This window comes from Aedes albopictus, chromosome 1 (assembly GCF_035046485.1).
Source record: "Aedes albopictus strain Foshan chromosome 1, AalbF5, whole genome shotgun sequence".
Taxonomy (NCBI): domain Eukaryota; kingdom Metazoa; phylum Arthropoda; class Insecta; order Diptera; family Culicidae; genus Aedes; species Aedes albopictus.
In genome coordinates, this window is record NC_085136.1 from 203887394 (window position 1) to 203902880 (window position 15487).

Consider the following 15487-nt stretch of genomic DNA (forward strand, 5'->3'; position numbering starts at 1 on the left):
TCAGTCCATCATCGAAACTTCTAGCAGGAAATCTCAGCTTAATACATGACGTACTTCGTGTCAGCGACCGGTTGTAGCATGCTGCCGTACAGGAAGGCCGGAAACATCTGTTAGTTCTTTATCACAAACATCCATGATAAGGGAGCATTACCATTACAGCAACATTTGATTAGTACCGTCAGGGAGAAGTTGTGGCCACTACGAGCCTGAGATGTCGCACGTTGGACTATCCACCGATGTGTGTCGTGCTTCGAGAACAAGCCCATGATCCATGAACAGCTGATGGCCGATCTACCATCCGACGGGGTCATACCTGGACTGGATCAGTCTTTCTGAAGGTCGGAATCGATCTATGCGGGCCTATCTACATTCGATACCATGGCCGGAGAGCCATACCGATAATATCTTTTGTGTGGTCAGCAGAAGTCCATTTCCCAGTTTTCGTCCGTGTACTATTGATTTTTTTTTTCACCATTTCCGGACGGTAAGCCCACCATCGTTGAAGCAGACGATACAGTCCTACTCTAGTGCAACCGTACCTAAGTCGGTCATTGTCACTAGTCACCTCGGCAGCAGCAGCAGCAGACCGGCAGAAACCGGGAGTTTTGTTTACACCGTCAATTGTAGATCCACGAAGCATTGAAAGGAGTGTGAAACAAACAGTAGTATATAGGACACAGCTAGATTTTTAAAGTGCAGTAACAATCAAAATCTGAATTCATTGGATAGGTTGAAATCCTAACGATATCAAGACGGCCGGCATGTTGACCCGGAAAGTCGGTCTGTCTGGCAACGTCTGGCAGTCTGTCCTATTTTTTCTCAATAAGTAATGTGTCACGAGTGACTGTAAATTCCGAAAATCTATCGTCCCTGGAAGGGTATGAAACAGTTGAAACATTATGCGCAAAACATGAAATTGAAAGGTTACTGCACACAGAAACAGACATAACACTCTACTCGCTTCCTATCGATAACTTTTTTAACAGTTGCTTCAAATATTCGGTAGTTGGTAAATTGACCAGTCACGGCGCTGACATCGTTTTTGCTCCTGTTTGACATTTGCTCACTACTGCCATCTAGTGGTAGCTTGTCCAAGCACGCCATGATTAGCATTGGGCGATTCGTTGGCGATAAGGGATTCCGTGACGATGATTTTTGATATAATTTGTGTATAAAGTTTTATGTCTGTTACTCTGTAGTTACTGTTAATATGTTTAGTATTTGTCATCGTTTAATAGACTAATACACATTTGGATCAGAAAAAGAAACCGATAGTCGGTTACTGCCTGAGTCAAACACGCATGTGGAGTTGAATAAATAATTCCAAAAATGGGCCACTTACCTGTGCAATGATCAATCTACTTACCTTAGTTATGATTATCATGTGATATTCAATAAATAAAATAGAACAACTCGCTTTCAATAGTTTAAAATTTATTTTCACCTGGCTCTAGTCTCGTTTCATAATTTCATTCGAACATCCTGAAAATATGTATAAAAATATCACACATCTTCCTTCCTTTCTCTCTGGGAGTCAGTTTTTTTTATCGTTTGTCATTTTGTTTTGTTAAAAAAAAAAGAAAATCATTGGCAAGTATCTTTTTTGACGCATTTGCTATTCGCTGATCCATAAAATACTATACTTTACACAAGCCTGAAGCATACTCCTCACGGTTTACCTCTTTCTCTTTAAAACCTTGTTTTGTTCAAAATAACGAATCTTCAACCCAGAAAAAAACATTACTCCTAGCATGCGGTGTTCTGTCCTACCTGTTATCTGTTGCTCGCCCTCAATACCTTTATCCGAATGTGCTTGGAATATCATTTAAATTCACTAACTGTACAAGTTGCGTCCATTTGTCCCATGGTTCGCGTATCACCACTACACAGTCTTCAAGCTTCCGGATTGATTACCACCTCCAGATCAGGGATGTAGAGCATAGTGGTACCGGAGAAATGCCTCGCCGGGGATCCGAAACCGGAGACGGGGATGGTGGTGGTGGGTGAAACTCGCGTCTCGATTCGGGTCTGCTGCCAGCGGTGCTGCTGGAGGTCCTCATCACCATCGAGGCAGCTACCGGCGTGGATCACCTTTTATCAGTCGCCGTCGATCGTCAGATGTCGATGGTTGCCATTCTGCATGATCTTCGTCACGGGCACTGTCGTCTGGATGACCCCGTTGGTATCGCAGGTGGCCTTCCAGTCGATCTGCGTTTGCTGCTGCTGCTGTTGCTGTTGCTTCTGATCCGCGATCACGGAGTCCGCTTCGTTGGTGTAGGTTGTGTTGAAGCATTTTCTAAGGAAGATGGAATATTTGATGTATTGCAACATGTCGAACGCATAGAATTGATCAACTCACTTCCACAGCACAATGGCTAGGATTACTAGCAGCAATCCGAAGCAACAAATGACCGCTCCTGCAAGAACTATCAGATCATAGTCTGCGTACGGATGGTACAGAGACGGTGGAGGATGCTGATCGCAGTTCGCTTTAAGAGTTATCTGTAATCATCAATAAAATAAAAATCATGATTTTGAACCATCAGGATTGAAACATTGACACAGACCTTTCGTAACTCTGAGTAAGGTCCCAAAATGACCTTATTTGGATTGATTACGCTAATGGAAGCAGCTCGAACTTTCAGCTCGTAGCTTGCATCTGTAGACAGATTTTGTAGCACAACCGACGTCTCTACGATCGACGCATTGGCAGATATTCGGATCTCCCTTGATCGTGTGTAATCCATATTTCGGTAGCTCACTATGTAGTGGTTGACCGAATTGTAGAAGTGCTGTGGTATTCGCCACGCTAGAAAGAGGGCGTCCTCAGAGTAGCAGGTTAAATTGACGAACTTGGGCGCACTGGGCCCGGAAATGTCTGTCCGGACGGAAACCTCTGTTGTTTCACCATCATATTTCATGGTGAATGCGGCAACTATGATTCGATAATCGGTGAACGGTTCTGGTGGAAAGAAATTTTCACTTGTAACACCACTGTTATGTTACGAAGTAGGTACAATGTAATACTTACTTAGGCTGGATAGAGTGTAGTAGTAAATCGAGTTCTGAATGGCATCGCTTTTCAAAATGGGAAGATGCAGTAGGGTTTGATTCTGATACACGTAGTACACTCGATATCCATGAATGACGCCGTTCTTGCGTTCCGGTTCCTGCCAGCTTATTCGGATTGTAGTTGAAGTCACTTCCAAAATGCTTAAATTACGAGGTTTACTTGGAACTGTAAATGAATTGAATTGAAAAAGAATAGACACTATTGAGAAACAAAAGTTCCATTGCGAAAAACTGGAAAAAAATATGAACAAACATCAAGTAATATCGGCGTAGCATGGGGTAACTAACGAAAGATTGTCATCCATCACAACCTGATAATGAAAGGAACTCCTATCCCTATCTCTATGGTAATTAGTCAGAGTACCTACAAACAACCTGATATGGAAGATTGAGTTTCCTACTGTTGCAAAACCGTTTGTAGGCAGTTGAACACTGCACTGTGACGCAGCTCAACAACTGCTTTGTCAGGCGGTTTCTGAGCGGGGGACGGATATCGCCATCATAGCGGACCCATACCGTGTAACCGCCAGCAATGGCAATTGGGTCGCGGATAAGCCCAGAAAAACGGCGGTGATATGGACGACGGGTAGATACCTCGTCCATGAGTTGATATCTACTATCTATGAGGGCTTCGTGATCGCCAAAGTAAACGGGGTCTTCTGTAGTCCAGCATCTGCGTGAACTGCTCGAGCGGCAACCGCGGAGGCTGTCGCTAGAGCAGTTCACGCAGATGCTGGACTGTATGACGGCCGTACTAACAGGGTGAAGGCCGGTGGTAATAGCGTGTGACTTTAATGCCTTAGCCGTTGAATGGGAAACTCGCTTTACGAACCAGCGGGGTCCGATCCTGCTAAAGACACTGGCTATATTAGATATCGAACTGGCTAATGTCGGTAATCAAGAGTCGGTGCGGAGTCGATCATTGCCGTTACTTTTTGTAGTCCTGGCCTAACAAGTAGTTCGAACTGGAGAATAGACGATAGCCACACTCACAGCGATCACCTGGCGGTTCGCTACAGTATCGACTACAACAACAGCAGACAGCGCCAGCGGGTAGAGGAAGAAGCGGCTAGGCCAAGGCCAATACCTTGCAGGTGGAAGACATCATATATCGACGAAGGGGTATTTAGGGATGCGCTCCGCCATGAGCAAAACCTTCTTGGTTTAGACGGCTACGAGCTGGCAGCGGTGCTTTCGCGTGCCGACGATGTGGCCATGCCTAGGTGAGTCCACCCTTGAAATGGGAGACCACCGACCGGCTTACTTGTGGGCTCAAGTGATTGTAGACCTACGCCGCGCCTGTCTACGGACTAGGCGGCGGATGCAGCGAGCACGATCTGAGGAAGAGCGAAACGAACGGCGGGTGATATTCGCCGCTGAAAAAGCCGCGCTGAAGACCGAGTTAAAGGCAAGCAAAAAGGCCTGCTTTGAGGGTCTCTGTCAGAGTGCCCAAGTGAATCCGTGGGGTGATGCATACAGGATCGTGGTGGCTAAGACGAGAGATGTAATGGCTCCTACAGATCAATCTCCAGAGATGTTGGAGGGGATCATCGACGGGCTTCTTCCACACCATGATCCTAGTTCTCGGCTTCCTTTTGTAAGACAGCCGGGCCCTAACAGTTTAGGGGCCCCCAACAGAATCCATTGTTGGTTCAAGTACTGCTCAAAAACAAATCGCTGTTCACTGAGGCTGTTCGGGCTCGTTTGGAAGTTGACCATCAATGTTAACTTCTTTTCCCGATCAGCCTAGATAGCTGTGTAGTGTCGGTAGCGGTTGTTTCAATTGGCTAAGAATATCACTACGGATCGCCTGATCCAGTGGTAAGAGTCCACTAAACATGTGACCCCTAATTCATGGTGTTATGCGGCTTTATGCTTACCGTGCCAAGGAATGAATGGTTAGGGGGGTCTAATAAAAACCTAACTACAAACGGAGCCTGTGGAGTACTAGGGCGCCCTCCACAGTATTTTGCCCTTACTGCGCTAACCGGAGCAATGCTGCAGTTGTCCTTGTGTTTCTCCGAGATAATCTGCTATCCTTCTTAAGCCTCAACTGCGAGGCTCAATAAGGGTGGGATTATTTAGTATGTTGTTTGTTAGCTTTAATTATAACCTATATGGCTCTTCGCATTATGCGTTCTTCACAGTGTCCTCTGTGTATGTTCGTCTCTGGCGTTCTTCAATCGATACCGAATTGGTTTTTATCGCTGCTCTTTTTTTTGTGTTGTGATTGTAAGAGTTTGATCGTGCCTAGTTTGTGTAGTGGCTACGGTTATGACAGCTCAGATCAATCGTCAGCATAAAAGAACAGCTTTGGTCCAAGAACCTTACTTTCGTAGAGATTTCTATGTAGATGTAAATGTTTTAATTAACACCTATATGGTTCCGCATTTTGCGTTTGACCCGATGTTTGCTACTTTCAGTAAAATTGAAATGACAATCTTGCGTGTCATGCCTCGAGTCCCACAATGTTTTGATAAAACTGCAGCCTTGCTATTCCCAAATCTTGGTGGGATTAAACTGTCAAGTTTATTCCGTAAGTGGATAATATCTTCGTATGAAGATCAAACCTATCAATTTGACCTCTTTCTTCTGAAATGATTAGAACGCTTTGTCGAGCATCCACACCCGTGATGTTTTTCTAGCAAACATGCCTCTCCATGGAAACCAACATGGTTACCAAAATGGAAAGTACACTGTGATTTGTTTCCACAATGTTGTTTACTATATCAGAAAAGCATTCATTCAAAAACAATTTGGTTTGGGTGTTTTTCTCGGATCTCGAAGATACTTTTGAACACGTACCTTACGATTCCATATTGGAAGCCGCATGGATTGTCCTATTTATCTTTCAATGATTTCCAATTGGATTTACCAAATGCTCAAAAACCAACATCTCTTCTCGGCATTACGTCAAGCAGCGATTAGGAAATTGAGTGTTTGTGGATGCCCCCATGCGGGAGTCTTGCCATCACTTTTGAGGAATCTCGTAGCAGAAACGCAATTGAGATAACTCAATGTGGTTTTCCTACTTATGATTTTGTCCATCACAAGCCTCAACAGGCTGCTTCATTTGTATATCTTAGCTGAGAATCCGACTGTGGAACTTTGAATCATTTGATATGTAACTACCCAGTTTTTACGCAACTGCGTTTCCGAGTACTCGGTAAACACTTGATTAAATGAAACTGACCTAAGAAGCTTGAATCTTCAGGATGTTCTGTTGTTCTGAACCCGTTGTGGCAAGTAAAGCATTATCCACTTAGAATCCGGACGCATGGCATATTTTCTAGGGACGCACTCAATGAACACAATCATCATTCTTTTACAGCAGTATGATCCTACACTAGTCCTCTTTTAATGGTGAAAATTTCATTGATTTTCTTGCAGCGAGTGAAAAGTTATTTCAGATTGAAGACAAGAGAAGGAAAAAAATCTTGCACAAACACGTTGAAAATTTAGCGTGGTCAGGTACGACAGTCGCAAAAAATGTTAATATCTCCAAAACCATTATGTGTTTTGTGCACAGATGTTGTTAACCATGGCATAAGGAAGTGTCCTCGGAAGAAAAAAGCTTGGGTTCATCGATGAGTCTGCTTGGAATTCGAAGATTTGGCAAGAAGTTCGAACTCAGGGCATCGTTTTTTAAAAACAAGATAATGAGAACAAATTTATACAAGGATGACAGCCTCAATAATCGTGTACTGCTTTTCAAAAACGCACACAAGGGATCTATAGAGGTTTTATATATTTTGATGATCTGTCACGGCAGCCGGAGCCGTTCAGTGGTATCGTCATACATGGGTAGTGTTTATCAACGAAAAAAACACTCAAATTTCGCGTTCACCCTATTCACCAAATTGCCCTTCATTTCGCAATAAGGAAAACTTTTGGATTTTTTTCTTCGGAATCCTAATCAGACTAATCAAGGCGCTCAGGAAATTGCATAGACGACCTGATTGATGGACTAACATGCCGAAGGGGTTGATTCTAAAATTTACCATAGTTGTGCAGATTTTTACGGAGGTTAACACGGAAAAAGTGAGAAAATGTATTTAAAATAAAAATAAATAATTTCAATGTAATTTTTCCATGAAACTACAATAAATAATCTTTGTTTTGAGGGCTTCACCTCTTATGTTCGTTGTTCCATCCCTGAGATATACGTAATTTTGTCCGTCCGGATTCTAAGTGAACAATGCTTTAGCTATAGGCTTACTTTATACCCCGGACAGACATGTGATACGAGTGTGATTCCTGTACAACGGTACGCAGTGTCAAGAAAATTCTAACAAGACTGACTTGAACTGAGAGAATTTCCAGTATGGCACTCATTTCAAGCGCAATTGTACAGTGGTTCTTGTATCACATGTGTGTCATAAGTATTACGCTTTATGCGTTTTTTACAGTGCCCTTTTCAGGGCACTGTTTGAACCCGTTGTGGTACGCTTATGCGATTATGTCGACCATATTCCCTTACCTTCCCTTTCCCTATCCCATCCCTTATTCCTCCCTTCGCTCTCCCTCAGGTAAATAATGAATAGGCTCGTATTCATAGCGATGGCACAAATTTCCCAAATGGAGGAGAACGTGCCTCTTGAGCCGACCTACTGATACCTGATACAGGATCGTGATGGCTAAGACGAGAGATGTAATGGCTCCTACAGATCAATCTCCAGAGATGTTGGAGGGGATCATCGACGGGCTTTTGTAAGACAGCCGGGCCCTAACAGTTTAGGGGCCCCCAACAGAATCCATTGTTGGTTCAAGTACTGCTCAAAAACAAATAGCATTTGTACCTCCGAGGAGTCTCCACAACCGCTCGGGCCCCGGGCCTCCACAATCCTTAATCCGGGCCTGGAGCCAACCATCGTCCACACCGTGAAAATCGGGAGGCTACGGTGGGCGAGTCACGTCATCAGGATGTCGGATAGCAACCCGACTAAAATGATCAAGTGGAGGACGGTTTGTGGACCCTTCGCTGAGTGCCGAACTGGAGACACATAGCCATAGACTGACTGGAATGGAGACGACTCCTACGTTCAGCAGAGGACACTTGGGCCTTAGTCTGACCGGTAAGGTGAAGGTAAGTACTTATAGACAATTATGGAGTGATGATGTATTACGCAAATAAATAACCGAATAATGGAACGAAAACTTCTAAAAGGCATTACATCTTGTGACTGATGGGTGCCGTCACATATCGTGAACAGCTATCCATCCAACCAAAAGCATCCGTTTATGCTTGACAGCGTCCCTGCTTTCAACTCTGAAACACCTCACAATACCACTAGGCAATACAATATTCTCCATCTGAAATTGATATTTATCTATGCAAATACAAATAATCACCGTTATTCATCCCCCTTTTGCAGCCCAACACTTTCCCAAGGTACTACCTTCACTCTGCTCGAAATGAAACTTGCAAACGCTACCGACCTCTTCCTATCTCGATGATAGTTGACTAAATTGTTCAGCTAGATTGCGCTCTTCTGCCTGCTGCTGCTGGCCAGCGGAGAATAGGAACACTCAGCCGGACTGCTTTCGACAAATTAGCCTGCTCACTCAACGAGCTGCGCGCGGGGAAGGAGGAATAACTTTTCATCGAAGCGGGAGTGTGAATATAGAAGCAGTCATCAATGATGAACGAGCCTTATCAGATAATTAATTTTCTAGAATTCGGATAAGATCTTTCGCCGTTGGTTTCCTTCAGCCAGGTGTTTTCCCCGGGTGGTCCCTTTCTGGGATAGGCAGGCATGCTGGTGACTATTTCCACAGGAAAAAAAAAAATGAATCGAAAGGCGCGATGCTCTTCCACCTGGGAGAAATATGAACAGGTGAAAGGGGATACGGGGTTGGGGCACTGATTGGATCGATAAAGTTGAGGAATATTCAGGTTGTTCGTCGATAATGGCGAGAAAGAGATTAGTACGGGATTTGTGGTATAAGCTATTACCTCCTTCGTCGGTCATGACAAGAACGGTTGTAGGTGGCCCTAAGCCTTCCGGATTGAACACCTGGATTGAAACCAGATACTGGGTGTAGGTTTGCAGATTGTGGATTTCGTGGCTCTGGAATGATAGAGAAAAAGTGAGGGAAAACGATTATAAACTGCGGGATATTGTATGATGTAAACAATAAAATTGACGTAATGAGAAAGATTGATTCGAAAACTGTGAAAAATATATAGCAACACCATTTTATGTTATTTTCTGGAAATAACATAATACATAATACATACATAGATACAGGGGATGGCCAAAATGTTTGGGATATGCAGCTTTTTTTTTTCTCCCACAAAAAAGTTCAACAAGCTATAACTTTTCATAGAGCGCATCAAAAAATCTCATATTTTGACTGTTTGTCAACCTATTATGTGTGCATCATTGGAACAAATTTGGGCTCGAATGATTAATATTTCGCAAAGTTAGAACCGTTCGGGTAAAACACTATTTTTCAAACAACTCATTTTTGAGGTGTCATATCTCGGAAACCAGAGAACCGAATTGAATGAAATTTTGTACGTACACTAACAATATGTAAATGCTTCACAAACTATTAAAACATAGGTACTTTTTAAACGTTGAAAAAAGTTATCATGGATTGACACTTTCTGGATTTTTCTCGAAAAAATGTATTTTTTTACATCAATGTTAATAAATTTTAGTGTTGATATCCATAGATTTTTCACTTCTGTTCTCAAGTTATCTCTAATCAGATATATTAGAGCCTATTTAAATTGAAGAAAGAACACATTTAGTAATTTGTGTGTGGTATTGTAAATTTGACTTATTTTTCTCTATATGGGTAAAAATTTCAATCCGGTATAACTTAACTCGCCGTGAGAAAAAAATACATTTTATAACGTCGTATTAAATTAAGTATCAATATATTGTTGATAAACGTTATAAAATTCATTCAATTCGGTTCACTGGTTCCCGAGATTTGGCAGTTCAAAAATTAGTTGTCTAAATAATAGTGTTTTACTCAAACGGTTTCAACTTCGTGAAAAATTAATCAATCGAGCCCAAATTTGTACCAATGATGCACATATAATAGGTTGACAAACAGTCAAAATTTGAGATTTTTTTATGCACTCTATGAAAAGTTACAGCATGTTGATTTTTTGTGGGAGAAAAAAAGTAGCCTATCCCAAACATTCTGGCCATCCCCTGTACATACATACCTACATGAAGTTTCTACTCCTTAAAAATGGAAAATATATAACCTAAATCGTCGGAAATTGAAGCAATATTGTTGTTGCTGCTCTGAAACCCTGCTAGGCCGGAAAATATAACCTTTCCCTAGCTGTAATGTCCAGTCATTTGGCAACCCTTCCGTGCGTTTGACGGTAGTATGTAATATAAGCCATAACGGTAAAAGCTTTACGACGATAGTGTGAAAATATATACTGTATGGCTTACTGTCTGAAACCCGCTGTAGCTCCCCTGAAGCCCCCCTAAACGACTCTGAGACCTCGAGGTATCCTCCCCCAAGGATACCCAGACGGGAGGTCCAGGTGGTGTGGAGTTAAGGACCGTCTTCTATAAAAATAAAATGAGAGCCAGGACTACTCTTTCCTCGACCCACTAAACAACATTACCATGGTCGCCAAAGCCTTCGGCTCTCCGGAACCACCAAGGAGACATTGCTTCAGAGATGGGCTAGCGCATATCGCACCCTCAAGATTAGCTGCGTCTGCGTAGCCTGCAGCAACGAACATCGATGACTTGCTTTGGGGAGTCCAACAAGGTACCATGCTGGCGCTAAGCCAGTTTCCCGAACGGTCCTCACCACTCCATTTCTCCTCGGAAGGCAGGCAGGGTTGACACCACGCCTGCTTCCAACTGCACAGCAAGTATCAAGAACTGAAACCGCGAGCACAGCTATTTCACCTTCCTTAAGGCCCTATCAGCCAGCACACAGAAGGATGTGCCGACATGGGGTCTCCACCTTGCCGAAGACCCCTTTTCAACCCCAGGCTCGGATCCAATCCAGTAGACCAACGCCACGACAGCAACCCACCGGGATGTTCTCTCCGCGACCACCTAACCATCTAAAGGGTTGATATCGACCGCATGGCACCGACATGACCTACGTAGCCGACTCCGCTCTTGTATAGTGTCTCCATTCTCCGAGTCCACGCGCCACTTCCTGTGTAGCTCCAAGACGATGTGGGCGACAGCCGTTGAAACGTCATTCCAACCAAACTCATCCCTACACATCCTCTGGACAAAATTGTTCGATGTTGTGTCCTCCCAGCATGTGAGAAAACGCTGGCCGTCTCCTGACATTCGTGAGAATCCGCTTGACCGAAACCGATGTAGATACTGTCGGAAACAGGTCCAAAAGGACCTGGGTCAGGTGGAATGTTATTTTCACATGTCGCCTGTTGACCCAAATATCTACCCCGGAGTGACTTGTGGGTCTACCTTCCTTTGGTGGAACTGTAACGCAGAACTGGACGCAGAAGAGCATCTGCAATTGCCGCCCAAATGAACGCGTTTCTTAGATCCGGAGCCACTACTGCACAGCTCTGCACAGTAGCGAATCCTCCTTCTCTTACGCTGGAGCGCTATCTCGGCGGTTTTTGTAACCGACAGGATAGCGTTTACGGTCGACCTCCTCTTCCGGAAGCCGTACTGGCTACTCGAGAGACCATTTACATCCTCGGTGTTCCTATTGAGGATGATCTTTTCGAGCACCTTCACCACCGTGTCGATCAAGCATACTGGTCTATATACCCAAGTATCTTACTTGTCATGCAAGAGTCACGGTGGCGCATATTTTTGTTGTACAGAAGTTACTGTTACTTCTAACAAATAAACACTTACTTGTTAGAAGTAAGTCACAGTGACTTCTGAGCAACAAAAACCTGCGCCGCCGTGACCCTAATGCAACAAGTGTGTTACTTGGGTATCGACGGGTCTCCGGGTGGTTTCCCCGCCTTTGACAAGAGAACCAGGCTCTGCCTCTTTCAAAGTTCTGGGAAACTCCCTCGTCCAGGCATTTTTGCATAGCAGACCTGAACATCTGGGGGCCTCATCAATATCTACTTTTAATGCAGGTTCAGAACTTCGTCCGGACCTGGGGCCTTACCAACGCTAAGGGACTTTGCTGTCCCCGCAAGTTCCACATCGGTGACCCTCTCCTCATCGCTAGCCCCAGTCTCCGGCTGTCTTTCGAAAGGAAGCCAAGGGCAAGGATCATGGCGCGGAAAAAGTTCCCTGATGATCCCGTCCAACATCTCTGGAGATTGCTCTGTAAGGGCAATTACACCTTTCGTCTTGGCTATCATGATCCTGGCATCTCCCCACGGATTCGCATTGACACTCTGACAGAGACCCTCAAAACAGGCCTTTTTGCTTGCCCTTATCTCGGTCTTCAGTGCGACTTTAGCAGCGGCGAAGACCACCAGCCGTTCGTTTCGATCACCCTCAGATCGTGCTCGATGCATCCGCCGCCTTGCCCGAAGGCTGGCAATGAGGAGAGGGTCACCGATGTGGAACTTGCGAGGATAGCTAAGTCCCTTAGCATAGGTAAGGCCCCAGGTCCGGACAGAGTTCCGAACCTGGCCTTAAAAGTAGCTATTGCAGAGGCTCCCGAGATGTTCAGGTCTGCTATGCAGAAATGCCTGGACGAGGGAGTTTTCCCAGGCAGAGCCTGGTACTATTGCTAAAGGCGGGGAAACCACCCGGAGACCCGTCGGCATACATGTAGACCAATATGCTTGATTGACACGGCGGAGAAGGTGCTCGAAAAGATCATCCTCAATAGAATGTTGAGGTTCACCGAGGGCGAAAATGGTCTTTCGAGCAACCAGTACGGCTTCCGGAAGGGGAGGTTCACCATAGACGCTATCTTGGCGGTTACAAAAACCACCGAGAAAGCACTCGAGCCTAAGAGGAGGGGAATTCGCTTTTGCGCGGTAGTTACTCTGGATGTAAGGAATGCGTTTAATAGTGCCAGCTGGTCTGCTATTGCCGATGCGCTCTTGCGTCTGGGGATACCGGAGTACCTGTACAAGATTCTCGGAAGTTACTTTCAGAATCGTGTACTAGTCTACGACACGGAGGTGGGTCGGAAGTGCTTTCACATAACCTCAGGAGTCCCGCAAGGTTCCATCCTGGGTCCGGTGTTATGGAATGTCATGTGCGACGAGGTGTTGAGGTTAGAGTATCCAGTGGGAGTGGTGATTGTCGGATTTGCCGACGACATTACGCTGGAAGTCTACGGTGAAACGAGATGCAGTTGACTACCGACCACTCGGTCAAGGTTGTGGAGGCGTGGATGCAATCCAGGAAACTGGAGCTGGCTCACCACAAGACAGAGATGACGGTTGTTAACAACCGGAAGTCGGAGCAGCAGACGGAGATCAGTGTAGGAGAGTGCACTATCCTGTCAAAGCGCTTTGTCAAACACTTGGGCGTGATGATCGACGATAAGCTTACCTTCGGTAGCCAAGTCGATTATGCCTGTAAAAGAGCCTCCACAGCTATTGCGGCACTGTCCCGGATGATGTCCAATAGCTCTGCGGTGTACACCAGTAAGCGCAAGCTTCTGGCTAGTGTTGCTACGTCCATACTTAGGTATGGCGGCCCGGCGTGGGGCACCGCGCTAAGTACTAAATGCTACCGACGGAAGCTGGAATGTACTTACAGGCTTATCCCAACAAACATTTTTGCTGTACAAGAGTTGAATAAACCACTCTTAAGCAAACTTTAGCTTAAGAAACTGTTATTCAGCTAGTTCTGTTTCTTGGGATGTGCCTGAGGATTGCGAGCGCGTACCGTACCGTGTCACACGATGCTCTCTGCGTCATTATTTACTGGTATGGTGCCTATCAGCATTCTTATCAGTGAGGACATGGAGTGCTTCGAAATGCGCGGTACAAGAGGCATACGCAGGACTGCCAGGATAGCCTCTATGGTCAAATGGCAGCGCGCGTGGGACAGTTCCACCAAAGCACGTTTTGTTCGTGTGCCCGCGTTTTCGCACAATGCGTAACCGCATGCTTGCCACATGCGGGGAGGACACAAAACCCGGACAACTTGGTCCAGAGGATGTGTAGGGATGAGTTTGGCTGGAACGCCGTTTCAACGGCTATCACCCATATCGACTCGGAGAGTGGCTTGGCTAGTCCCGATGCAGCACAAGAGCTGGTCCAGGGGTTCAGAGTCGGCTTTGTAGGTCATACCGGTGCCCTGCGGTCGAGATCGACCCTTACAGCGATTAAGTGGTCGCGGAGAGGAAGTCGAGGTAGCGGTGCTGTCGTGGCGTCGGTCTACTGGGTTGGATCCGAGCCCGCGGTTGGAAAGGGGTCCCCGGCAAGGGTCGGGGCAGGTGGAGACCCTGCTGTCAGCAACCTTCTGGTGCAGCTGATAGGGCCTGAAGGGTAGTGATACCCTTGCCTTCAGCACGTCAGATCGGGTTGCACGTGGGCATCAGTTCTTGATGTCTGCAAAGTAGTTGGGCGCGGGCGGGGTTGACCCTGCCCGCCTTCCGAGGACAAAAAGAGTGGCGAGGACCACTCGGGAAACTGGCTAAGCGCCAGCATGTTACCGTGATGGCCTCTCCAGAGCGAGTCATCGATGTTCGTTGCTGCTAGGCTACGCAGCTAACTTTGAGGGTGCGATGTGCACTAGCCCCTCTCTGAAGCAATACCTTCTTGGTTTTTTTTTTTTTTTTTGTTTTTATTAATGTGTATTTTAACATGAAGCTAATTCTACACTTATAACCTTCTTGGTGGTTCCGGAGAGACGTAGGGTTTGGCGACCATAGGAATGGTTTAGTGGGTACGAGGAGAGAGTAGTTCTGGCTTTTACTTTTGTTGTAGAAGACGGCCTCAGACCTACACTACCCTAACCTTCCTGTTAGGGTGTCTGTTGAGCAGATTATCCCCCTATGGTTTGGAAGGAAAAAAAAAGGCGCGGTGCAGGTCCGCAATCACGAGTCCATGAGTAGGTGATCTCCCATTTCTAGGGTGGACTTGCTTTGACATGGTTGCATCGCATGCACGCGAGAGCACCGGTACCAGATCGCCCCGCATAAACCAAGTAGGTTTCGCTCACGGCGTAGCGCCATCCTAAATACCTCATCTTTGAAGTATGATGTCTTCCACCTGCGAGGGCTTGGCTGCGGCCTAGCCGCTTCTTCCTCTAACCATTGCCAGCTGATGTTGTAGTCGATACTGTAGTGAACCGCCAGGACTACAAAAAGTAACGTCAAAAATCGACTCTGCACCGTTCCGAATAGAGGTACTTTTGGTATCGACATAAGCCAGGTCGTCATCTAGCTTGACCAGTGTCTCTAGCAGGATCTGACACCGCTGGTTCGTAAAACGGCTTCCCCAGGCATTGAAGTCACCTGCTAATACGGCCTTCGCCCAGTTAGCATGCTGCACGGTTGTCATACA

At 45.7% G+C, this 15487-nt stretch overlaps 1 protein-coding gene across 2 annotated transcripts in view; it reads right to left on the minus strand.

The window, feature by feature from the left end:
• Positions 1 to 1571: 1571 nt before the first annotated feature.
• LOC109431959 (protein sidekick-2) overlaps positions 1572 to 15487 on the minus strand; it is a 288459-nt gene continuing 274543 nt past the window's right edge. For both annotated transcript variants that reach the window (XM_029866982.2, XM_062846153.1), the window contains exons 7-11: positions 9029 to 9143; positions 3032 to 3238; positions 2568 to 2962; positions 2360 to 2502; positions 1572 to 2296 (exon numbers count right to left, since the gene is read on the minus strand). In XM_029866982.2, coding sequence (XP_029722842.1) covers positions 2098 to 2296; positions 2360 to 2502; positions 2568 to 2962; positions 3032 to 3238; positions 9029 to 9143 — 1059 coding nt within the window. In that variant the 3' untranslated portion in view covers positions 1572 to 2097. The remainder of the gene's footprint in view (positions 2297 to 2359; positions 2503 to 2567; positions 2963 to 3031; positions 3239 to 9028; positions 9144 to 15487) is intronic.